Here is a 26257-nt window from a genome sequence, read left to right on the forward strand (position 1 = left end):
GGAGGGCGGAGGGCAGCCCGCTCCCCCGTCCATCTGCACGCCCCGCAGCGGGGATCCAGCAGGATTTCCCGTCCGCTCAAAGGCCGCCTGTTTATTTTGGGAAGGAGACTCAGACAGCTCCATTGTTTTGCTGCGAAGCTGGGGTTATAAATAGCAGGTGGTCGGGGACGCTCCTGGGCTATTTTGGGCCCCCGCTACACAAAAGTGGAAAGGCTCCAGCAGGAAGGTGGAATTGCTGAAATGCCGACCTTTCCCGCAAGGGTCAGCGGGAGCTGCTTCTTTGGGCTTGGTTTCTGGGTGTTATTAAAGATGAGGGCAGGAGCAGGAAAGAGAGGGGTGATCCCAGCCATGTGGCAGCACCCCTCGTACTCCCCTTTGCTGCGGCATGGGGGGACAAGGACCCGAGGGACGTGCCCAGGGCTCCTCAAGGAGCTGTTGGGAGCAACTCAAGTCCAGCTTGGGCTCTCCACTGGGTCTGCATGTGGGAGAGTTCCCAATGGATGGAGATGCAGGGGAAGCCCCATAGTGCTGCCCCGTGTCTCACTTTCCCTTCTCTTGTGTCAGGAGGCTGAAGAAGAGGGCAGGTGATGTCCTGGTGGCAGCCCCACTCCACCAGGCACGTATCATGTCCTGCTGGAAGGCAGTGATGGGCCAAGGTGACTCTGACTTCTTTCAGACCCTTCCTCTCATTAAATGCCTGCGCCAGGCACCTACACTGAGCAGCAGGGCCCCAGTAAAGCTGCCCGTGCCGATGCTTTATACTTGGAGAAGGTCTATTCCTTTAACGGGGATGCATTTAACTGGGCTCTGCCATCGTTAGGAGCCATAAAATGGCACCTTTTGGCTTCCGATTGGAAGGCCACGCCGCACGTCGCCCCCTCGTATCCAGCACTGCCTGCTTTATTGTGCATTACTGCCTCTCGCTCGGGTTTAACCAATTTGATCCATGTCTAATACATAAATAAATAATCCAGCAGGAGGGTTGGCGTTGGATGACAACAGGCGGCTATAAAGCATGTTCCTCCCCAACGCAGCCAGCTGAGCCGGGCTCCGCACGCCCTCTCATGAGCAGAGCTGCTAATACAGCTGGGAGAGAGGGGCCCGGGCACCCCCTGGGCTTTTCCCTTTTATTGAAACTTCACTGTTTGCTTTAGAGTTTTATTTTAGGTTAAATAGGCACTGTATATTCCTTACAGAGGGGGCAATAAAGTTTCCGAGCTGGAGGAAATTGGCTTCGGAGCGGGGAAAGCTGGCAGGGCTGGGGATGTGGAGGGGTGGCGTTTGGGGACAAGGAGGGGATCAGCAGCACCCACATCCAGGGGCAAACGGCTCTGCCCTTTGGGGTCCTGACCACCTGGCTCCAGGCGCACCGAGGAACATTAAGTTGGTTCTTCTTAATTTGCTGTTTAGTTAATAGGAACGGAGAGAAACACTGTGACATCCATCTCTGAGCCGTGTTGTCTGCTCTGGAAATGGGGAAAACTGGGGTTATGGAGGGGCACCCCAGAAATGGGGCTCTTTCCCCCCACTCTGTATCATTGGGATGCTCTTGTGCCTGTGTGCAGGACAGGGCCAGTCCCTGTCACTAGGAATGTGAGAAAGGAGGAGAAATGGGGATATACTAGAAAAAAACTTGCTGGTTTCTAGACTCCACCAGACTCCCTCTGTGCCTGCTGCTCAGGAGCAGGGGTGATGAGAAAATCTGTCCTAAAGCTGCTGTACCCAAACCAAACTGCTGGGGGACGGGGCTCAGAGCAGGGTGCAGGTGATGCTGCTTTCGGCCACCTCCCCAGGACTGAGGCTGCACAGGAGCTAAAGCTTTCCCCCCTCTTCTCCTTCCCTGCAGGCAAAAAGAAAGCAACGTTGTTTGACAGCCAGGCTCCCATCTGCCCCATCTGCCAGGTCCTCCTTCGCCCTGGGGAACTGCAGGAGCACATGGAGCAGGAGCTGGAGAAGCTGACCCAGCTGAACATCAGGTAAGCAGCCACCCACGGCACCTCCAGCCTGGGGTGCCAGAGGAAATGTAGGTACGGCCACGAGCAGAGCTTTGCAAGAGTCCTGGTACCCTCAGCCTGGTCCCATCCTGGCCACATGGAATGCTGCCATGGCCAGGACATGTCCTATGATGGAGCAGGACTGCAGCATGCATGCACGCTGCCCCTCAGCTGCCTTCAGCTCCTGCCGCTTTCCCCAGCACAGCAAAATCCTCTTTTTTTAAAAAAATAAAATAATAATAATTGCATTTTAACTGCTAGCAGTTATTTAGGAAATGGCTGCAGCCAAGGGTTGGCAGATCCCTGCCCCTGCCTTAATAAAACTCAGCAGCCTTGGAAAAGAGCGTGTTTATTTCAATTATTAATGAATTCCCCGGTCATTAAAAGGTGAGGAAAGGAATCAAACGGAGGGCTAGAAGCTGAGTTACATCACCAGGTGGTAGGAGGGGAGGGAGAGCACCTGCACCAGCGTGTGCATGTGTGCCATGGCAAGGGGCTCCACGCGGCTGCGGTGAGCGCAGAGGTAGCCGGATCCATCCCTGCCCCAGCTTGGCTGGGATCTTCTTTGCCACCGAGCAATAAACGTTACAGAGGGAAGGGAAAAGAGGGGGAGAACCAGAGAGGTCCCCAGGTGGGCTGGGAGTTGTTAGAGGGAGCACCCGCACAGCGTCGGGCCGGATCCTGCGCTCCCCGGCGGTGCGCAGGGAAGGAGGGCGCAGGGAAGAGCCAGCCCATTTATCCCCCCCGCCACCCGCTCCCCTCGCCAGCGTAATTTATGGCGTAATTTGGGCTGCATCCAACTTAATAAAGGGCCACTGCAAATTAGTGAACAGGTTTAAATGAACAGAAGCAATTAGCGCTCCGAGGAGCCCATCAAAGAAGTTGGGCCAATATCAGAGCGAAACTGAAACCGCGAGCCAGGCGCGGAGGACGGCTGGCGCGAGGCGGTGATGGGAAGGTGGCGTTTAATGGGAAAGGAAAGGAAACTCTAAATCATAAAGCGTGACAAGGGCCATTGTGGGCCAGCTGACAAATGAAAAAGAATGGCATTATTCCTTTAAATAACAGCAGCAGTTAGAGAGGAGACAGCTCTCCCCGGCTTGCCCTCGCTTCCCTCGCCCGCTCTGCTCGGCCACGCAGGCGGCGAAGAAGAAGCAGAGGTCTTGATTAATTATTAAATAACGACTCCCTCCGCTCCGTGATAGATAACGCTCAATCTAGGCTGCGGGTTGGGGTGAAGCAGGCTGAGCTGCAGGCAGCGGCCGTGCACAGTGCCGGTGTGCCCGCTGCAGAGGGCAGGATAGGGGCTCCGTCCCTCGGGTGGCCCCTTCTCCCATTCCCCCACCCTCCTTGCCCACAGGAGCCGGGAGCGAGAACACATCAACAAGAGGAGAGAGAAACTAATAATGATCTCAAATAACCCAATAAACATAAAAATAAAATGTAGGCCTATAAACATGACGGGCACCGGCAGCCCTGGCCGCTCCCTGCCAACGCCGACTCGTTACCGAAATGGCTGAGCAGCTGTTCCTGATCAGCCTGATGGGGAGAAGTGAACCGGGGGGCTGCTTTCCAAGGGCCTCTTTTTTTCTTTTTTCTTTTTTCTTTTTTCTTTTTTCTTTTTTCTTTTTTTTTTTTTTTCTTAATTTAAAGAGGATGTAGCCAATCATGGCTTGCACTGTTAAGTTTTAATAAACCTTAATGATTTGCAACAAAATCATAAATTTCCAGCACGGGGGGTTAGGAAGGCAGATCCCCTCCTGCCTGCTGAGCCGGCAGCACCGGGGATGCTGCAGGGAGGCAGCACGTTGGTAGCAGCCCCAAATTCCCCTGAGACAGCACAACCCACGAGGCTGCCCTGGGGCCCGATGGAGAGGGGAGAGGCTGGCAGTGAAGCCATTTGTGGGGCTGCCCTGTGCTGTTGCCTTCAACAGGGTTTTTTGGGCATCACCGGCGCAGAGCTCAGCAGCACGCGGTGGAGGCAGTGGAAGGGAAGGAGGAAAAGGGATTCCTCCAGGCTACCTCAGGAGCTGGGACAGGAGGGAGCTGGAAGAGCCACCCAAATGCTGCTGCCCACCCAGCCAACATGCCCCTTGCTCAGCTCTGGGGCCGGGTTTGCTGTCCCCAATGGACAGGGACAGCCCTTCCCCACGGGCAGCACCAGCACGGTGGGCACCACCCGGCTGAGCCCCGCACGCAGCTCCGCACGGCGAGGCCAGGCTCTCTGAATGCAAATTTCATTTCTGAGCCACTGGCGCTGTTTCAAGAGCCGGCAGCCTCCGAGCCCTTCTCGGTGTTACATATGTAACAGCCTCATTGAACTTGACATGTCAAATTCAGGCCATTTGTGCAAAATCTCCCTTTAATAATACCGTTTCATTTCGCTCAAATGAGACTTGAATGCATGTAAAATGGAAAAGGATATTTAAGCGCTAACATTAGGCAGATGTCTTGCCAGAGGCCGATTGAATATATGAGATTTTGAAGTGCTTAACACGTTTTCGGTGCTCCCTCTTAGAATATGTCACCTGGCTTTCTTTTTTCTCTCCCTCCTTTCTTCCCCCCCCCCCCCCACCTCTTTAAGCGAAGGGTATAAATTGAAAGAAAACAAAACTACAAACCTCGCTTTTATGGGGTTTAACTCTTGCAAGGCAGGACTGGTGGTGTTCCTCCTCCGAAGAGGAATTACCTCCCAGCTCACCTTGGCGGAGCACGAGCACGGCAGCAGGAAGGATGCTCTGCATGAAGCCTACCTGAGCACGACACGTGCGTCTCCTCGATTCACATTCACCTGCTTTACACCTTGTTCGAGCTGGCACGAGCAGCACCCATGGGTGTTCCTGCAGGCAGGTACACGCGTGCCTGCACATACAGGTGTACTTCTGCCTGTGCTCCTGCAGGTTGATACGAGCAGAGCTGGTGAGGCACAGAGGGCACGTTCAGCAGTGCTTTTCTCTGATGGCACTGCTGATATCGCTGCCCTCCGGCACCTCTGCCACCTCAATGCTCGGTGTCTGCTCCAGCTCAAGTGTCACAGAGTGACTGTTCCTCAGAATTAGGGTCAGGACAGTTTTGTTCTTGTTTATAACAGCTGGGTCCTGCACCGCACACAGCTCCTGTGGATGGGGATGCTTAAACCTTACCCATTGCTCCCTGGGAAGAGACTGAATAGGGACATGGGAGAGGCAGGGTGGAGAAAAACCCTTAGGAAGTCACATTACCAATATTACATTTGCTGAGTCAAGCACTTGAAGGTTGGGAAACATCCCTTTGGATGCACTGGTTTTTAATAACATGATGCTCTGTTCTTGAAAATGCAGTGCTCTTCTTAAAGATATATTTGGCAGAGGTGTTTTATTTCCCTGCGTGACACCTAGCAGATCCCTCCCTGTGTGACCAGCAGCAAAGTTGTGCTTCAGAGCTGGGATCTCCACTCCCCAAAGAATCATTTTTATCATTACAGCCGGGGAATGGCCCAGAGGGGGGAGCGGGGACAGACCACAGCAGCTCTGTTCCCACTTTTGGGACTGACGGATGGTGTGAGCTCAGGCATGGCAGCTCAGGAGAGAGTTAGTCTGACTCCTGGAGTCAGCTTTGATCCGTGTGAGAGGGGAAGAGCCAAACACAGGGCTGAGGCAGCTCCAGCTCCTACAGCACCTCCCACTGCATCTCTGCCAAGGCTTAAATCTCGCTTCAGCATCGCTCTGAAGCTTTCTCTCCCTCATTTGCACATCAGCTCTTTTCCTCTTGCCCTTTTTACCCCTCTGTCCCCTGGCAGCCCAGCTGGAAGCACGACGTGCAGCCTCAGAGCCTGGCACTGCACCGAGCTGAGTGGCTCTCCTGGGGGTTAGAGGCAGCTCCAGGCATGGGGGGTAACAAATAACAGGGATGCTGGCAATATAGAAGGAAAAAGTGAAGGCTACAGGACCTTGAGAGATGGCCTGGTCACTCCACCTCCACCCAGGTGATGGTGACTGTCCTTGAAAGGTGTCTCCAGGTGTGTGGAGAGGCATCCTGGATTTCATATCCTCTCATGGTTTGCTTTCTCAGTGTTTGGTGGCCTTTTGGGTTAAAGTCATGCTAATGTCTTAAAGTCATAATTTTAGTCTTAATGTCTTGAAGTCATGCTAAAGTCAGCTAACCACCCAGAGCCCTTGGGCTGATGGACAAGGTGAGGGCACACCAGCTCCATGGTCCCTGTGTGCCCACGTGCTGTGGGCTTTCAGAGTTACTCCTGGCAGGGCACAGCAGGTAGGACCCCCAGCAAGTTATTAAACCTGGATCTGCCCCTTCTCCTGCTTGGGAAACCTGGTGTTTAAATACAGCTGCTCCTCAAAGTGCCCGGGGTGAGGGGCTGCTTCATCCCTGGGGGTTGTGCCGAGCCCTGAGCCTCCCCAAAGATCCCTTGGAGAAGCCCTTCCCCGAGTGGGAGCGGGCTGAGCAGGGAGGGAGAGCGGCCAGGCTGCCAGGCCCAGCAGGATAAATAGAGAGCGTAAAACCCAAATTAGCTCTGTTGTCATGTGTCACAGCGGGGTCATGGCTCTCACCTCAGGGCTCCTCGATTTATGCCTGGGGACTTTAACCTGACAGCCAGGTACTTCCCAGGCTTCTCGTGCAGCGAGCATTGCAGGTCCCCCAGCCTCTGGGCGAGGGAGGTTGGAGGCATTTGGGGATGAGAGGGGCTTTTGGTCCAGAGCCCTACTAAAACACATGCTGCTTCCCTCCCTTAAATATGCACCAGCCACCTGGGAGCACCCAGAGAGGGCGAGGAGCCCAGACCAACACGAGATGGCAGCCAGGGAAAGCAGGCGTTGACCCTACTCAACATCTCCCTCCCACTCCTCGACTTCTGTCACTCTTCTTGCTTTTCCCCTCTTCTTTCTTTCCACCTCCTTCTTCTCCTTTCCTCCCCTGCTCCCCCTCTCCGTCCCCCTCCCTCCCTCCCCACCCCCCGGTATCAAGGCGACATCTCCAAGCCAAGTACTTTTAATTTCGCCCGTGGCCCTTGCTGACACGGTGGATATGCACAGCAAGTTAAATTCCCGCCTGATCAATAAAGCAGAAGCAGTGTGTCCGACTGGTCGATATTTTTTTATCTGTCTTCAGCCCAGTCCTGCTGATGACAGCCCCCTGCGCTTCAGCAAAGGCACTCAAGGGCATCGGGCTTTGGCAACACAGCTCTTTTTTTTTTTTATTTAAATTAAAAAAAAAAAAAAACAGATGCCTACAAAAAAAAAAAAGTTCACGGAGTTTGGCCTTTGCTTAATAACGTTTTATGATTTATCTTAATTTTTAATTGAAAAAAATTTGCGAATTAATTGATTTCTGGGACTTGCCAATTAACATTGTAATTGGGTGCATGATAAATTTCGAGGGAGCATCATTTTTCTCCCTCTCCCCCTTGTCACCGAGAAGGGGAAGCGCGAGGGCAGCCGCTTCCCACCCGTGCACCCCCCTCTTCCTCGCGAGGTGCCGCTGCCCTCCTCCCCCCGTGCTCCTGTATCTTAAAAGAAGGAACAAGAAAGCTAATAAAGTCGTGTTATTAGAGTCTCACCAGAGGTGACCCCTCGAGGCATAAATCCACGCTTGGAGATGGTGGGGACAGGTGCTATTAAGTGCCTGACCGTACTTTGTGCGGTGACGGGACTGGGTGCCTCCAGGCTTGGCCCTGCAGCCGTCATCCCCCAGCAAAACCCATGCTGCTGGGACAGGGACGGTGCTGGGGAGCTGCTGTTTCCCCCTGTGATGGAGCAGGGAAGGTTTTTGCATCCTGCCCTGCCCCGCAGAGCTGCTCAGCATCTGGGAGGCTGGATTCAGGATGTGTGGGAAGGGGCAGCGTGGCTCCTACCAGATTTAAATTAACACCAGAGAAACCCACCCGGCAGTGTCAGCATTCGTAGGACATTTGGGTAGGGCACAGGGCCACCTGCAGTGCTGCCACCACCCACCCCACGTGCTGGTGTCACCCGACAAACGCCCTGAGCACCACATAAAGCCCGTGACCTTGGATGGGATTTCACTGTGCCACCCCAAAGCTGTCCCGTCTGTCCCCACTGCACCCAGGTGTGTGTATGGGGTGAAGGATTCCTGCCCAGACCAGAGTCCCCATCTTCTCCCCACCATCTGGGACACCAGGAAGGCTCGGAGGAGCCCAGGTCCACACCTGCTGGTGTCACTGGTGGGGAACCATGGGGGAAAGGAGGAAAATTTATGAGGAGAGGAGTCTGTTTATTATCTAGCCAATGTGGTGCTGCTGATACCGTGGATTTATCCTCTTTCATCCCCCTCTGATTTGTGTCCCTGCCCCTCGCAGTGGCAGATTAATTGCAGACAGAAAGGGCAGAGCGCACCCTGCGGCCCCCCCGTGCGCACAGAGCACAGCCCCGACCCTACATCCCGCTGCAGCCCCTACGGGATGCTGAGCAGCCCCACGACCTGGGGCTGAGGGCATTTCCCATCCATTTGTAGGGCAGGTAAGAAAACTTAGGTACATCTTCACTCAACAGCACCCTAAGGTGCTAGAAGTGCTCCTGGCAGCGCCTGCAGACTGGCAGCGCCCAAAGCCGATGCCCTAACCCCATGGCACAGGTCCACGGGGAAAAGGAGGCAGGCAGGAGGGTGCAGAGGTGCATGGGGGGCCAGCACTGGATGGGTACACACAGAGAGCAGGGGTGAGAAATAAATCCTTGGTCGGTTATTTTCCCTTGAGCGACGCATGCCTCTTCTGCGGAGCCTGCTCTGAACCGCCACGTGAGCTGGGAATAATTAAACACTCATTACAGCCGCGGTAGCAAAGAGCCCCCCGGATCAATCTCAAGCATGACCTTTCCCTCCGACTTCCCTCTTGATTTCTCCAGCCACCTCCTTTTCAAAGAGTGACACATTTTTTCCATCCCACCCTCGCCCCACGCACCCACACCGCCTTTTCGCCACCCAGACCCCGCAGAAACCTGTCGCCCACCCTGAGCAGGGGCACAGGGCACCCTGAAAACGATGGGAGAAAAGCTCAGCAGAGAAAAAAGGAGCCGTGAGCATGAAGGGGACAGGGCATGCAGGGGCCTGGGGTCCCTCGCTCGGGGTGCTTGGTGGTCCTGCTGCATTTCTGCTGCTCTGGGCTGGGCACAGCTGCCTGCGTGCTGGGCACTGGGAGCCTGCAAATATTGACTGGGAGAGCACTTGGGGAGCACAGATGGGACCAGGGGTGCTGCTGGGCCCCACTCCAGGATCTTTGGTGATTTTTACCATCACTCAGCCCTTTTCGCCATCGGATGCAGGGGGTGTTTAAATCAGTGCTTGGAGCAGGTTAAAAATCCCGACGTGCCTCCCCTGCCAGCACGGATCACGTCCAGCTGCTCCGGGGAGCTGTCACCCGCGGCTGGGTGAGGATTTGGCCTTGTGTAGTTAAAAAAAAAAATAATCAAACCCTCATTTCCTTATTTAGGCTTCAAGTGACACTTCCACTTATTTAAACTGGCGTCCACAAAAATCCAATTCCCTCTCTGCCCGGCTGCTGCTTATTCCCTGCCGGCGTTCGCTCCGTGCGGCTCCGCTGCGGCTGCTCCGTCCCGAGGCTGGGCTCCCGAGCCGCTAAAAATAAATTGTGTCCACCGGATTGTTTTTAAAGAAATAAATCAGCAGCTTTCTGGCCACGGCATGCAGAAAGCTGCTGGCTTTGTGGGATGCTGGGCAGGAGCTGGGCGTGCTCTGGCTGGTGCCGTCACATCCCGGGGGCTGATGAGGTTGTTCTGCAGGGCTGGAAAATAGCAGCAGCAGCGTGGCAATGCAGCAGCACTAAGGGCTGAGCACAAACACATGTTAACTGCCCAGGCTCGAGGAATTTGTTCTCGTGCTGGTGTTATTAATTACATGGGGAGGTGCTGAGCGCAGCCCGTCCCTGAAGGATGCTCCTCCTAACCCTGAATGGGGGCTCTGTGGGATTAAATCCCACTTGACCATGCCTGGGGAGCTCAGGTGGCTGTGTGGAGCCTCCAGGCTTCTTCTGGCGCTGACACTGTAATTTTAGGCAAGTGCTGCCACTGCTCTGTGCCCAGGTGTCCCCTTGGAGCACCCTCAGTCTCCTTTTGTTGCTACAACATCCCCAGCTTGCAAGAGCTTCAAGAAAAAGGACAAGCACTGCTCTGCTCGTGATAAAGCACAACTGGATGATCTAACCTCCAGCTCACGCCCTGGGCTCTCAGGATGGGAAGCAGCAGCTTCCATCCATGGGGATGGGAAGGGCACCACTCCCTGCATGTGACTCTTTTTTTTCCCTAGCAAGCACACCCCAAAAGGCAGGAGCCATAAAAAATAAATAAATCTGGAGCCCTCCAGCGAGGGGGCCCATTGGGTGCCACTCCAGGCCAGCAGCACCGGGGCAGGGACCTCGTGTTGTCCCCAGCAGTGGCACCAAACATCCACATGTGCAGGGATGCCGCAGCCCCCGTGGTTCCCATCTGGAAACTCAAAGCCTTCGGGGGACAGAGCGAGGCTGCCCAAGCTTCTGGGTCTCTCCAGGACCTTTCCTTTCTTATGTGGTAGTTTGGGGGGGATTGCCTAAAAGGCGAAGAAGTTGTTTTGCTGTATTGAACTAGATAAACAATTCCCCAAATAGATTAAAACTAACTGTAACTTATAAAAGCGGGTAGTAATTATATTTTATTAGCTAGCAAAACACCATTTTTTTATTTCGTAGGATAATTCTGTGTAAATCACCTTAATTAGAAGTGTCAGACGAGCCTGTGAATATCGTACTTAGTAACTAATTTCCTATGTACAGGTTATAATTTAAAACACATGGATCACTCTCCGAGTGGAAATATGCTAGCCATGAAATAATGTGGGGAGTGTTGGGGTTATTACTATGTAAATGTGTAATCATTTCAGACCACTGCAGCCTGGCTGGGTGATTAAAGAGAATCCCAAGGTCTCCAAAGATTGTGCTCTCTGCAAGGGCCTTGAGCAAAAAACTTTAAAAGGCACCGAAAAGTGTTTGAACTTTAAAGGTCTTTATTTCCCTTTTACCATTTTTAATTTGTCGATGGTGTTTATGGACAGGAAGGCTTCTCTTTGCTGACGGCCCCTCCGTTCCCAGCCCCTTCCCGGCATCCTTAGGAAGCAGGGAGGGTGGCGTGGGTAGCACGGGGTCATTTAATGGGATGGAGGAGAGCAGCCAGGCAGAGCCAGGGCTATTTCAGGGGCAGTCGGGATGGGATGTGTTGGAGGAAGGCTCAGGAACCTCAAAGAGAGGGATCTGGGCAATAACCTGCTCTGACCACCCTTACATCACAGGGGCTTGGGGCCGGAGCTTGTGCCCATCCCGGGAAATAAATAAAAATGAACAACTGCTGTAGAACAGGGCTGAACTACAAGGGAGTAGCTGACAGCGATCCTCCAAATGGAGAACAATATAAACTCTTCCAAGTTATTTAAATCAAGCCCTTCCCTCTTGGTCCCGGTGGTAACCTTTCAGAGGAACTCTCATCCTGGGAACTCCAGTTTCCTGGTGCTACAGCCATTTCTGGGAGGAATTAATGAGATTCTTCCTCTTGCCCTCTAAAAGGAATAATTTTAAACACCCTGAACAAGAAAAGGGAGGAAATGAGTTGTTTTTTTTTAACCCAATGTTTGGATTATAAAAGAAAAAAAGCGTTGTTTCACACTTTGGGCAATTCAGAACGTCAAGGTATTGAGGGAGGTGCTCAAATCCCCAGCTGCTCGTGGCAGGGAGCCAGGTGGGAGGTGGTGGCAGGGCTGGGGGACCAGGGAGGTGGCAGAGCAGTGGGATGGGGCGCGGTGACATCCTGCACCCCCACCAGCATCCAGCAGCGCATCCCTCGCTCTGTGGGCTGCAGCCAGTGAAGATGTTGGCTGTGATGTCCCCAAAATGCTCTGCACGTGTCCGCATCGAGCAGCACACCCTGGGAACACCTGGGAACACCGTCTGTTTGCTGCAGATTCATGTTAAAGCGCCTCGTTGACCTCGAGGGCAGGAGCAGTGCTCCGGCATTTGGGGTGACCCAGCGGTGACAGATAAGCATGAGCATCCCCCCGTTTTGGGGCAAGGGCAAGGATGGTGGCACTGGGGAAGGAGGGAGCCATAGCCCCGGGAGAAAACACCTTCCTCCATCCCTTCTCATTTCATAACACCCAGCCATCTGCCAAATCAAGGCAGATTAAAGCCAGCCAAATTCAATTTCTCCCCGCTGCCACTGCAGCTCGGCATCTGGGGCTAAAGTGTCCCCGACAAAGCGAACATGACAGGCACATTGCTTTTTTGTCACATCTAGTACCATGTTGATCTTCTAAAAGTCTCATAAAAATTTATTGATGTCTCCCATATTGCTGTGATTGAGAAGAAAGGAGCGTGTGTGTGCGGCGTGCGCGCGCGCGGGGCGGGGGGGGGCGCGTGTGTGTATTAATGCTCCTGAAGTAGATCTGATTTGATATGTCTTGTTCTATTGTCAGCATCTGTTTAGCGAGGCTTTTTAATACTTTCTGGCTGCCGATCACTCATCCTTAGCCTGGGATGCGGGCTTGCATACAAATTTTGTTATTAAACACAATTCCATCCTCTCCCCCCCCCTCCAGCCCCCGCAGCCCCCCCGCCACCCACCCATCCATCACCTCCCCGGGGCTATGGGCAGCCAGCCGCCCCGCCAGCCCGCGCCTGCGAGCTCCGGCACTGGGGCTGGCAGCATATTTCAAGAGCCTTTTTGCCTGCTGCAGGTGCTTTGCATTGACAAATCGAATCACGGGGAAATAATTTATTTCCTAATGCTGTTTGCAGCATGTTAGCAGGAGAATTTACATGAGAGAGATTACTTTAATAACCAAAAAATTACAGTGCAGGCCTCCCCGCCATGTCGGCTTTGATACGTAATTGTTTCAAGTTTAACCTGTCTGGAGGGGGGAAGGTGTTATTAAATCTATAGCATCTCCCGCTGGTGAGGGCAGGCAAGGAGGAGCACCGTGACGGGGACCTCCTTCACTGCTAAACAGGGAGCAAGCTGAATTAACAAATCACTCCAGCCTCCGGCAGCGGCTGGAGCAGCGGGGATCTTCTTTCCCTTGCTCTTTACACTGATTTAATCTCCCTCTGTTTCCCTTCCTCCTGTTTTATCACGCCTGACCCCATGCTGGGCTCACCACCCCACATTCCTCTTGCTGTGGGTTTCTTCCCGTTGCCCCCACAGGCTCGCTCCCTGCTTTTCCCCAGGGTGGGAGAGGAGCTGTGCAAATCCCGGGGACAGGGATGGATCCTGCATCATGCCAGCAACAGCACCTGGGTTTGGGTGGCTCCATTCTTGGACTCTGTTCCTTGGAGCATTTTTTCCTGCAGGCTGGGCTGGCACTGCCCTCCGTTCTGTGCCCTCCTCAGCCAGGATAAGGAGTCCCCCGTTGCTCCAGGGATGGGGAGCTCTGTGCTCTGCTGTTTGAGCTCCCCACACTGCCCATCACAGAGGTTTCGTGGCTCTGACCCCCTTCTCTTCTCTCTTGGCAGTAAGAACTCCATCCTGAAGGATGCCATGGCAGCGGGCACCCCCAAGGTAAGTGAGCACAGCTCGGCACGCTTTACCCCAGAGGAATGCTCCCTACTCCCCATCGCCTTCCCAGCCCAATCCCTGCCCCGCCACTCACTGTTCCCAAGGGAAGTGACTGTCCTGGGCTGTCCCCAGCAGTGCCATGCTCTGGGGCCAGGCCAGCAAAGGGGATGTTGTCCCCATACCCCCACTGTGCTGGAGCGGCCAGGTCCCCGTGTAGCTCGGGGACAGTGAAGCTGAAGGACCCAGCGGGCTCCAAGACTCCAGATTGTGTCTAATGACAGCTAATGAGAGCTGATCACACGCACACTGAGCTCAGGCTGTGAAATCATGCACGGAAGCTGCGGAGCCAGAGCCATATGCCAGTTCTGGAAGAGGGGAATGAGGCTGCCTCGGGGGGACCAAAGCACACCTGAGGAGGAGCCCAAATCACTGAAAAAACCCTCCTCAGCTGGATCCCCATCCCCTCAGTACCCACCTCCCATCCCCTTGGCTCAGAAAGTCCTGAAAAAAATGCACCAAGCACCGCAGCATCACTGCAAAGGGCATCATTCACTAATTAGCTGCCCTTAATATGACGTTGCCATGGGAAGGACCAGAGCTTGGGCAGGCACATGGGTGGCCAGGAGCATGGCTGGGCACTCGTAGTCCCCTTGCACAGCCACCAAAAACCATGCTGTTTGGCCCAGGCTCTGTTTTGTTTGTGGTGCCAGCAGCCTGGGGAGGGCACATGCACCCTGACACAGCCACCCAGGGAGCTTTAGTGCTGGGAACTTCAGCTTTTGATCACTTTTTTTTTTTTTTTTTTTTTTTTTTTTCTGGATATTTTGGGTAATATTTTGAACCACTTGGAATGCAACATCAGAACCAGGGGTAGAAATTGCAGCTCCAGGCTTTCCCCATGAGGGCCGGTGCCTCGGCAAGCACATAAACACCCTGCCTGCCCCCCCGGGCCAGCAGGCGGAGATAGCTCCCAGGTAAACCCGTCCATTTTCCAAACCTGTGAGGGAAAATAAAGACCCACAGGGCCTGTGGTTGCCTTCGGGTGTCCCAAAGGAGCTGGAAAGGGCACCTGCGAAATAACGCCTGAGAGGGAGAGGGACGGGTGGGAAGACGGATGAGCTGTTTGGAGGGACACGCAGCAAGTGACTGACAGACAGCAGATAAAGCACAAGGTCCATCTCTCGGCAGGGACGGGCTTTTGAAGTTTCCATTGACAAAGAATCCCATTTGCCTTGAGCAAGGGGATTAAACTGGGACTGGAGAGTCGTTCTATGTAAAGGAGATCAATCGTCCCCTGTCACCACATGGATCTTTTCCCTTTGCCCGTCACGTCTGGGCCTAAGAACATTAACTTCAAGAAGCCACGAGAGCAGGGAGGGAGAGGGTGAAATCAGGAAATCTTTCATTCCCTTCTCAGAGAGCTTGAAAGCCTCTCAGCCCAGGAGGATTCATTATTTCTAGGTGGCTTTTGCTGGGAGACAAGGCCTGTGTGGCACGGGCAGGCCGGGCGCTTCCCCGCCGGGTGGGCTTGGTATTAAAGCCCCCTTTGTAACCACACAGGGCTCAGGAGGAGGAGGTGGCAGCCAGGGCCGCTGCTTTCCTCTGTGCCCACTGAAATTCAGCAATGTTAAGATGTGAAGACCCTCTGGGAAAGTCCATTTCTTCCCCACATTTACCCCTGCGGATCCCTCTCCTGGCAGCAGGAGCCCAGGCGTAAGCGTGCTCCTCGCTCCCCGCTCTCCTGCCCCTCAAGAGCTGTCAGTCACCAGGCTGGGTCAATTTTCATGGCAATATGTCAAAGAAAATCCAATCACTCAACAGGGGATGCAATGAACGCAGGATTATTGTATCAGGTTCTTCTATTATCGGGGCTGACCGAGGCCGTGACGGCCAAGCGAGGCCTGTAAACTGGGGGCTGCGGCCATCGCATCTGCCCGGGTCTGGGCTCATTGGAGAGGCGAGGAGGGTGGCACGGAGGTGGTGCTCAGCACCACGGTGCTCAGCATCCTCGGGGCTTCCTTCTGGAGCTTCACGCCCATGGGAAGGGATGGAGGCTGTCCTTGCTCTTGCTGAACTTGACACGACGGCTCCACCGTGCCATTCTCCAGCGTGAGCTGGTCAATGATGGAAAATCCTTCATGCCATCCCGGGTCCCTGTGGGGAATTCTGACACCAGAGTCACTTGGGAGGGCACTTTCTGAAGACGTGTCCCAGCCAGCCATGCCCCAGACCTCCCTGAGCCCAGAGTATGTCCTCCTAGCTACCTAAGGGTGTTTTTTTCCACTGTCAGGCTGTGGAAGTGAAGCTCCCCAGTGCTCGCTGTGGGTTCGTCATTCCTCCTCCACTTCTCCTGCACATTCCCTTTCCCACCAATGGCCCAGCTGCCAGAAAATATTGGAGCAAGGGGCCAGGGCCAAGGCCCCTCCCTTACACCCAGCAGATGCCAGCGGTCGCTTTGCTGAGGTTTGCACCTTGGGTGCCCCCAGACCTCCACTGTGCCGCAGCACCACGATCCCCCACCCGCCCCGCGGTTTTACAGCCTCGCAGAGCAGTTTGAGAGAGAATTACAGCACCTAGAGGGAAATTTGACCACTAAAGCCCTCCAAGGAAAAAGAGCTTTGAAGCAAGCAAGATTTGGAGCCTGAAACCTTGATGGAATGGCTGTGCTAAGCCCTTGCCAGCCGCCTGGCTCAAGATGAAATTTCCAGCGCGATCATTCAACTTCTGCATATCATGTCTGGTGCTAGGAGCAGGGGCTGGTGGCAGGGCCCCAGGGCTTTGACTCCTTCTCTTGTGTCAGGGACTCACTGGGGGGGCTCGGGGATGTCACACTCCTCCCTCTAACTCTGATTTATGAGAAAAGATTAAAAAGCCAAATATGAACACTGGGGCAAGGCTACAGCCGAGCTGGGGACACAAGAACAGCCCACAGATATGCGAAGGAGGGGAAATTACTTCGGATGCGTGTCGGCTGCCAGCTCGGGCTGATGAATACCAGAGCCACTCCAACAAATATCTCCGCCAGATTTTATTCCATAAAGCAAATTACCCCGTGAACAAAGCCCCTCGCTCCCCTTGGGCCAAACAGCTGTGCCCTCCCCTTGGTCCGAGGGATGCTGCGTCCAGCAGGAGGAGCACACAGGGATGTGGTGAGGGGTTTCTGTCCACCAGGACAAGGGCTCCATCCCCTCCATCCTGATGCCTCCATGGTCAGATCGGCTGGAGGGGGCTCTCTTCTCCTCCATGCCTTGCCCCAGGGGGCTCAGAGCTCGACTGCAGTCCCAGGTGCAAGTGTAGCATGCACGGAAATAAATCAGCAGCCCACTGCTGACACCGTTATTTCTGCTCACTATTCACACCCTTCCTACGTTTAAGCTTTTCATCCCCGGCTCCATCCCACCTTTATATCTGCCAGCTAAAAGCCACTGGACAATTTTGCCTCTCGCTTTCCCAGGAGCAAATGCAGACCCTCCGAAAGCTTCTAGGAAAGTCAGCTCTAATAGTGGCATCTTTTTGTCAGGGATCCTCCAGCAGCAGCGTAACAAATGGCTAGCAGAGAGAAGGGGGAAAATCGCAGCCAGGCCTGGTATCACTCATTGCTTTCGGGTTACAGTTCCCAAGTGATAACAGCTATTAGCAACACTTTGACGGCTTCCCTACCGTGGAGGGGAGGGCAGGAGACAGAAAACATGTCAAGCCATCACCTCCATGTTAAGTGATAAGTACCTATTTAGGCGGCAGAGTTAAAGCTGAATGCATCAAGCAGGGAACACTTTGTGCCAAAAAAAAAAAAAAAAAAAAAGGAAAAAAAAGAAAAGGACCATATAGATATATAAAAAGCAGAGTTGGGATATTTGTTCTGCTGACAGCAGCTGTGATGGATCGTTTAAGAAAAATAGACTCCCTGTGTTTTTCCAGGGCTATCAGAAAGCTGGAGTCCAGCACTTTAACACTCTCAAATGACCGGCCTTGAGAGGAAGCAGGATGTCAGCAGTGCCAATGCTGCCCCAGCGAGCTGCTGGGTTTGGGGCTGGTGGTTTCCATCCATCCCTCGCTCCAGCAGCTGTATCCAGAAACATGTCCCCTCCTCGTGCAGCTCCAACCCCACGCTGCACGGGGAGCGATGGAGGTAACGCTGTGCACGTCTGGCTCATGCCAAACCTGCCGAGCACCCAAACGGGGAGGATGGAAATGCCGAGCGGGGCCGTGGCTGCCCAGCACGGCAGGAGGGGCAGGAGGAAGGAGCGAGCACACGGCTCGGACAAGATTGATGGCCTCGTTGCCATTAAGAAAAAAATTAGCCGGTGGCGGCTATCATATTAAAGGGTGAAGAAGCCGTGAATTATTTTCTTAAAGATCTTATCACTTACAATGATAATTTTACCTTCCAAAAGGCCACTTTTAATGAGGCAAGCCAGGCAAAAAGTCATGATTTAATGCCAGATTTTTTTTTCCAAACACATTTTACTGCTTTTTTGTCCATGTTTAAAAAGCGCCGGTGACCTTTTTTTATTTAGTTTGCCCCAGGTGTAATGCTCAGGCTGATCCTCTCAGGGTTTATAACCTCCGCGGAGAGTGCCTTTACCCAATGGAGAGATGATTTAAAGGGGAGGGAGAAATATGAGGCTGCACGGTGGCTCACACGAGTGTATTTGACACTGGGAGCTGTGGTTTGCCAGGGGAGGGGACACCAGGGAGAGGAGGATGCTCTCACCCCGGTAGCTCAAACGCTTCCCAAACAGGTAGCCAAGGCAGTGAGCGTGGCACAGATTTCTGCATGCCATGCCTCACTTTTGAGGTGGAAAGACAGGATTTGGGTCTGCCCAGCAGCTTAGGGGTACATGAGGGCTGGGAGGGCAGGTGCAACGCTGCCCTTTTCCCCTGCAGCCATCTTCCCAGATGCTGGCGATGAGATGGAGCACCTAGCCTCTGGGAAACAGCCCCAATATGACGATTTGGGGAAAAAGAGGCCAAAATCAGGAAGGCGGACAGCCTGGCCCGATGCAGTAATGGAAGTCACCCTGCTCTCCAGCACCTTTCCCAATCCCTCAGCCCCTGAGCCTGCTTCCCCACGTGCCCCGTGGCCATCCCACCAGCACGGGCTGCAAGGCAAAGTGTGCCACATCTCAGGAAAATGAGAAAAACAAATGAAGTCGAGTTTCCTAACAGCAGAGGGGAAGTGTGACTTGGCATCTCTAACGCCGTGCTCAACATGCCGGCAAGGTATTTAAAATTGAAGTGCTTGCACACAATTTAAAAATAGACAGTTTATTAATCTAAACTGCAAGTGTATGTAGAAGAGGCCTCGAGATTGACATCTTTGGGATTAGTTTAGCCCTGCGTTTTTCCAGAGGTCATCGCCATGGTGCTCAGGAGGTTTGTGGAATAAATGGGGCCGGCGTTCTTCCCGGGACCACACGCTAAAAACTAATACATAACGTTTAATTTACTGTCTCCATAGCTAGCCCAACCATTTTTCACATAATAATATTGGATTAGAGCTACCAGAGGCTGAGGGGGGAGCTGGAGGCGGGGAGGGTTTGTCTGTCTGTCGAAGGGGAATAGGGAGATGGGTATTTTTTCCCCTTTTCTAGAATACATTGGAAAACGGAACGCATTTAACCCTCCCAGCTCCAGAGCACTCCGCTTATTAGGGGAGAAGGGGCATTAACACTGCTGCCATCAGGATGTTGTTCCGAGTCCCACTTGAAGGCTTTGAGTCCCTCCAATTTATGGGATATGTGCAGTCTTCCTTCAAAAATGATCTTCGTTCTCCTCTTAGAAAATAAAACCCCTAAATTATAGCAGGAGCTGGGGTCTGCATTCTGCAGAAGTTCTCCTGGTAGCTCCTCACAGCTGATTAGCTGATAACTGAGCACCCCAGCGGGGCAATTCCCCCGTGACCCCTCTCACCCAGCACCCCAAATCCTGCTCCCTGCCTGCACCCCTCGCCGCTTTGCTTCCCTTGCCAGGCAGGCTGTCGGAGCCCGGGGATCACATCCTGCTGACTGAACGGATTTGTATGCTGAGTCATTCTTCCCCTTGCTTGTATCTTTCCAAAAAATGCACATTTTTTCACGTTTCATTTCAGCCCAGAGGCAAATGTTTCTGGAATGCTTGCCTTTCTCCAAGGTATTATGCTTTTTAATAATGTTGTCACCACACTTGACCTGTCCAATTCAGATGATATCTACACTTCCCTTTGCAAACATACACATCTCCGAGCAGTCATTTATTGTTGGATCTTGCCAGCTGATTCTCGGAAACAAACATCTGGAGAGCTGTGCTTACAGTGTATATTTTTTACAACGCAGCGTGCCATATTTAACCTAGTTTAGCTAATTTATATTTTAAATTAGAATTTTAAATTGGATTTCCCCTTCAAATTCTTCTAATAATAAACTTCGCTTACAACTCAGCGTACATTTTTTTAAATGCTGTCAAACTCCTGCAGGAATTTTCCCGCTCAGGTTCATTGCCTGTAGAATTTAGACTTACCCACTATTGACTTGAAGTTTATCAGCGATTTCTTAGGTCTCAAACACCACTGATCTTTTTAACCTTCTAAAAGGCCCTTTTTTTCTGCGCCGCTTATTAAAATAAATAGCATCATTACAGAATGAAGAGGTGGTTGTGCTGCTGAGAGCTTTAGCGTGGTGTACAAGGCTAGGGAGAGATGTAGTGGAACTTGCAGTGGTGGATGAGCGTGCGCTGGCGTTGCTCCGTGCCAGCACACCCCCGCGTCGCTGTATGGTTTTTGTAGATTTCTGGGGGGTTTTATTCCTCAGGGGACTCTCCTGGACCCCCTATGGCATCTGCAGGGCAGTGTGTGTCTGTGCAGTGCTGTACAACCAGAGATAAATTAACGGGCACCTGGGAAGCCTCGTGTGCAAGATGCTCGCCCAGCACAGGAGGGGCACACGCAGAGCAGCGTTTGCTGCCGTGGCTGTTTCATTGCCTCCCCCAGCCCATGAGTGCTGGGCAGCCTTTACGGCCCAGGGATGCGTGCTCATGCTTCCCTGTAAATAGTTCATCCGTCAGATGGGGTAGGGGAGGGCTGATAGGAGAGAAAGCAAATTTAAGATGGTTCTCACCAGCTGAATCACTTTAAATCGCACGTCCCTTGGGCTCTGGGCTGGTGTCTGCTTCTAAAACTGGCAGCGCGTGCTGAAAGCAGCATCAGCCTGACCTCCCTTCCCAAGCCAGCAAACCTGATGGCCTCTGCCCGGCATGGATTGCGGGGTGTCCCTGCTGCCCCTCCTCGCACATCGCTTTGAGCAGATGTGTTTGCACTGGGCTGGAGCAGGCAGCAGCCCCTGCAGCCCATCCCGTCACAGGGCAGGTGATCAAATCCCTTCAAGGTGAAGTGTGAAGCCACTTCACACCCCCACATTGCAGCAGTCTGTCCCCACGCCAGGTGGACGTGTTCCCCGCACCTTGAGGGCAGCTTAGCACGGGGCAGAGAGCCCGGCCATGCTCACAGCATGAATTTCTCCTTTCTCTCGCAGTCAATTTTGTTGTCGGCCTCAATCAAGCGGGAAGGAGACTCCCCGACAGCATCGCCCCACTCCTCGGATGACATCCATCACTCGGACAGATACCAGGTAAGCAGGCAGACACCAGCGCTGCTCTCGCCATAGCCGGGGAGCCAGCTCGCTCCAGCACCCGCAGCTCTCCAGGAGCTCCCCAGCTCTGTACCAGTGCCCACCGGCCTGCAGACTGGGGACACAATCACTTTGTCCTCACATGGCCACAAAGGCAGATTTTTGCCTGCAGGGTCCTCCCAGCTCTGGCTTTGAAGCACAGCTGTGCAGAACTGCTTGAAATCGTTGTAAAGGTTTCTGTTGCATTATATTCATCACCCTTGCCGTTGCTATGGCTGTGTTTGTCATTACTTACCCCATGCCACCGTGAAACTTCCAGAGAAGTGATTTTATTATTTTTTTTTGTCTAAGAGTGAATGATGTCAGCCTGCAGCAGGCCAAAATTCTCCGTTTGGCTGGTGTGCCGCTGCCCAGCAAACCGACTCGTGACTCCCACCCAAATTTTGGACCATCCACAACCATGCCAGCGTGTTTTGTAACCCTGCTCTGCCCAGAGAAGTAGCGGGTCTTGACTCGTTGCGACACACTGAGTAAACGTTCAGGGAGATGGAACAGCAAAGGATGAGGAAGGCAGCAGCCAGAGTACAGCTCTGCTTGTAGGAAGTCTGTGTTTTGGGGGCAGGCTAGCAACCTGGACTCCAGTTCGAGACAGCTCCGAACAGTTTGGCTGCAAGCCTGTGCTCAGCCACTGGCTTCAAAACTCCGAAAGGCAGCTGTTAAAATAGCTGTAGCCTTTAGCACAGACCCAAGCATTCCTCTGCCTGCCATGAGGACAGGCTGGGTGGGCCATAGCTGTACCAGCCTGGCATAAAACCATGACCCTACAGGCATCCCTATATCCCTATATCCTCTCCTATATCCATGGCCCTATGTCCTTGGCAGTGACACCCTGTGCCCAATGTCAGGGGATCCTATATAGGCCACTTCACATGTGCCAGGTCTGCATTTGGAGCTGCAGGAGAGGCTGATGGCCACCATTTGGGGTCTAGCCCAGCAGCCCCAACTAACGCACCCGTTCCTGGAGATAGGCCCTATTAGTAGCAGAAAACTGCCTTTGTTGCCCATTATCCTGCCCTCTGCCCTATTATTAGTGATATTATCAAACAAGGGCCAAGTCCTCTGGGTTTTGCTACATATTCCAACGTAGCTGTGGGTTCTAATTTGGTGTCACATCACGGTTGCTTTGCCCTTGTATGAATGATGAGACCTGGTGCAAAGTAAGAGAAGCAAAACCCACAGAAGATGCAGAAACGCCTCGTTCAGGTAATTCATCTCTCTTTCCCGCCTACTTAATAAGTAGGCTAATAAATAAATTATGCTCCTTCCAAGAGGGTGTGGAAAAGACTTTTGCAATGGCCCCCTTTGTTCGAGAACACCCCTCCCTTCCCGTTCCTCCAGATTTCAGTCTCGGTGAAATTGGCGGTCCCTTGCAGTCCTCTGTTCCTATAAATTTTTATTATGTCATACTTGAGGACAAATATTCTCAGCAGAAGCCCCCTCTCTGTGCTGAGCCTAGCTGGTCTCTAATGTGTTTTAAGTTTGTGAGTGTCTTTTATGGAGGGTTGCAGCCCTTAATGCAAATGCGTAATGGGAGCTGTAAGCCCGCACTGCAGGGAGAAAAGACCTCTGGGGCCTGATTTTCATTTACGCTTACGCTGGCTGCTTTATGCCGCTCTGGCAGCGTAAAGGGACCTCGGAGTGGGTGCCAGGGTTGTGTAAAGCCTCTGCGTATCCTTAATAAAGCCACACCATCCATGAGGATTCAGTCTTCCTGGCTTACTGAGTGAAATGCTCAGGAACCAGAGCTGAAGGCTCTCGGTGACTTTAAAGGCTGCGAAATTTAGCTTTCCATATGCAGCGGTGTGCTGGGACTATGCCTGTCCCTTGTGCTTTGTGTGATCTAATGGCAAATATGCACTGTATTAGTAACACGCTAGGGTGGGAGTTATTGGCGTACAGCTTTTCAGAACTCCTGTGACTCGTTTTCCTTAGTCCTCCTGCTTATTTACCATGGGGATATTTAGGGAAGAAAGAGATTTGTGAAAGGGAGTGCTGCAGGAACACCGGCTTGCACAGTGCTCGGGCTGTCCGCATTGCTTAATTAATTAATCAACTAATTAATTAAATTAATTAACTAATTAATTGAAACCAGCGACGAGCAGCGTGAGGGGATGCTGCCGGGGGGCACAGGGCCGGTCATGGCGGCAGGGAAGGCCCCGGCCTGGCTGAGGCACCCCGAGGCCCTGGGGCTGCCTGGCCCTGAGGGAGAAGGCGCAGGGCAGCAGCTGATTGGCCGGCACCACTGGGTTCCAGTCGATCCCAAGGCCCTGATTGGCTGCCGCCGTCGGGCCTGAAGCGCTCCCTCTTCCTATTGGCCAAAGCGCAAGGCCTGCAGCCTCTCCTAGTCCTCCATTGGCTGCGTGGCCCTGCAGGCCGATTACCCCCGCCCTCTGATTGGCCAATCCCTCCCGCCGCAGGGCGCTGATTGGCCGGGGGGGTGCGAGGAGGGGCTTTGACGGGAGGGGGGGGGCCGTGCTGCCGCCTGCCGGTTGCCATGGGAACTCCCTCCTCCGCCGCCTGACCTTTCACCCCCCCCAGCTCGGCGGCGGGTCACATGACCGGGGCCAACATGGCGGCGGCCGCCGGGGGCTGAGCGGCGGCTCCTGCCGGGCCGGGCCGGGCCGCGCCGCATCCGCCCGCATCCCGGGCCGCGGGGGGGGGGCCGCCGCTCCTCCGCCTCGCCGCCAGCCCGCGGCTATGCAGAGCGGCACCAGGGGGCCCGGCGCAGGCGGCCGGGAAGAGGTGGGGGCGTGTGGGAGGCGGGGGAAGGCCCCGGGGGGGGTTTGGAGGGGGTTGGGGGGGGCGTTGTGGGGGGGGGGGCGGCCGGGCCTGGGCCTCGTTGACTGAGGGGGGGGTGCTGATGGTTCTCCGCTCTTGTGTCCCCTCTGCAGACCTTCCTGCGGGTGCGAGCCAACCGGCAGACGCGGCTGAACGGTGAGTGCGGCGCCACGGCTCTCCTCCAGCCCCGCCGGGCCCCAAAATCCCCCCCCCGAGGGGTCCGGATCCCCCCCCCCCCCCCAACATCCCGGCCTGGCCGCCTCCGCTGTGGCAGCCCCCGGGCTGGGATCGCTGCACGCCGGGCCCCCGACACGAGCCGAGCCGTGCACAGGGCCTGGGCCCACTGCTGTGAGGCCCCGCGGCCGCTGCTGGGTTTTCGCGGCTCGCCCGGCCGCACCGAGGTCTCGCAGTGAACTTTTAAAGCAGCGGTCGCCCAGTCTCTGAGCGGGCTTGCGTCTGACGTCACGGTTGTTGTGATTTTTTTTTTTTTTTCCTTTCAGACCCGCAGATGCTGGCGCGTTGCTTTTAATCCCGTGTTTCTGGGTGTTGATAACAACAAGAGGGCAAATGCGCTTAGTGAGAAGTCCTTTAGTGTTCAAAAACTAAACCAGAGCTCGTTTTCTTTCAGAGAGATCCATCCCTATCTTTTCTTTACTTAAGTTTCAACTTCTTCAGCTCTTTCCCCAAACTTCAGAGAAGTTAGATCTTAACCACTTAAATAATACCAATATTCTGCCATCTGATCTTATAGATGACCTTATAGCTGGTCTAATAGGTACCACTTGGCTTAGTTGCTCAAGCCACCAGGCTTGCCAATTTTGAGCTTCCTGCTGTGATAGTTTGGGACAAACGGGTGACGTGATGATGCTGGTTAGTTAGGAAAAGGTAAAGATATCTTTGCAAAACAGCAAAAAGCTTTAGATGGTGCTGATGCTAAAATAGCGTGCTTAAAGTTGAAGTGCTACGCTTGGTATAATCTTAAATGGAAGTTTTATGAAGTTACTGACCCAATGTCTTCACAAGGAGTGCATACCTGAGTTCAGAGATGGCTCCGAGACTCTGAAATACCCACCCCAAGGGCCAGAACCTGTGAACTCTTGAAGGTCTGTCGAGTCCTACATCAAAGAGATGAGTTACCGTGCATCAATTTGGGGTAATTGTTGGCATGTGCACGCTACTAGATGAGCGCAGTGAGCTGCCAGCGTTTGCAGGCAGTCCCCTTTCCTGACACAGGCTTCAGATGAGTGCGATGCACTCGGGGGTTACCCTGCAGTGACTTGTTTTGTGTGACAAAGGTCTCTGGAGTCAGTGATGTCAAACTGTTTCTTTATCGTTTTGGATAGTTCAGTCTAAGCTCACACCTTCCGCCTTTTTTCAGGCCAGTAATTTTAAATAATAAAAAAAGTCAGAGCCAGGCTGCAGAGGTACTTGGCATTGTGGAGTCCTTCAGGATGAATGAAAGCTCTTGATGACAGCGTGCTCTGCTGAACTGGCGCAGCAGTGCTTTCTGCTTTTGACTTCAGCCTGACAAGGCTGCAGCGCTGTCAGTGTGGGCTACAATCAAGGAACACCTCTTGGGCCCTGTTTTGGGATGTTTTGGTCAACCTGGGCTTGTCAACTAACGGGAGCCTCAAGTTTGCTCAGCATTTGCATTGCTTTTGCTGAACCCTTTACTCTTTGTATATGCATTGTGGGGTACAGTGAGCAGAACTAGCAGACGTGTTCCAGGTGAGGGCATTTGGTTAATTTGTTTAATCCACTTTGAATTGTGATGTTTCCTGGCTGTTCTGCTCTACACCCTAACAGTACCAGGTCCAGAAGTTAGGAAGCTGAATGCAGAACTACTAGCTGAAATGCTTTGGATCACAAAGAAAGTCAAGCCGGATCAAAATTGGTTCCTCCTGACCTTAGCTTTTCATGATTCTTGGTTATTATTCACAGAACGTCCCCGTAGTGATGCCTGATTCACTCCTATGCTGTCAGATTTGTGTCCAGCCGGGTGGTCGGATAGGTGTGCAGCTCCTTTCAGTGCTTGTGACCACCAGACTCTGCCTGCTTTCTTCTTTCCTCCTCACCAGTTGTTTGCTCTAAAATAACTCGTGGTATCCATAAGCTTTGCCACGTTATTGTTAAACAGTTACTTAAGCACTGTTGCTCCAGATGGAGAACGCTTGAGCGCTGTGGGGAAAAAAAAATGCTTATTTGTCTGTATCTTGTGTTTTAATGAGCATCTAATCAATCACACAATTTTTTAGCTTGCTCTGTGAGATTGGTTTCC

At 53.3% G+C, this 26257-nt stretch overlaps 1 protein-coding gene across 7 annotated transcripts in view; it reads left to right on the forward strand.

The window, feature by feature from the left end:
* The window catches only part of RNF220 (ring finger protein 220), a 188367-nt gene that overhangs the window by 110164 nt on the left and 51946 nt on the right, over positions 1–26257 (forward strand). For 6 of the 7 annotated variants that reach the window (XM_082766509.1, XM_082766508.1, XM_082766511.1 and 3 more), the window contains 4 exons: positions 1847–1976; positions 13495–13540; positions 21046–21141; positions 24093–24135. In XM_082766509.1, coding sequence (XP_082622635.1) covers positions 1847–1976; positions 13495–13540; positions 21046–21141; positions 24093–24135 — 315 coding nt within the window. Of the gene's footprint in view, positions 1–1846; positions 1977–13494; positions 13541–21045; positions 21142–23755; positions 23944–24092; positions 24136–26257 lie in introns of those variants that run through there. The other variant, XM_082766513.1, reaches the window with a different exon arrangement.

This window comes from Aythya marila (genome assembly GCF_965140915.1).
Source record: "Aythya marila genome assembly, chromosome: 8".
Taxonomy (NCBI): Eukaryota; Metazoa; Chordata; class Aves; order Anseriformes; family Anatidae; genus Aythya; species Aythya marila.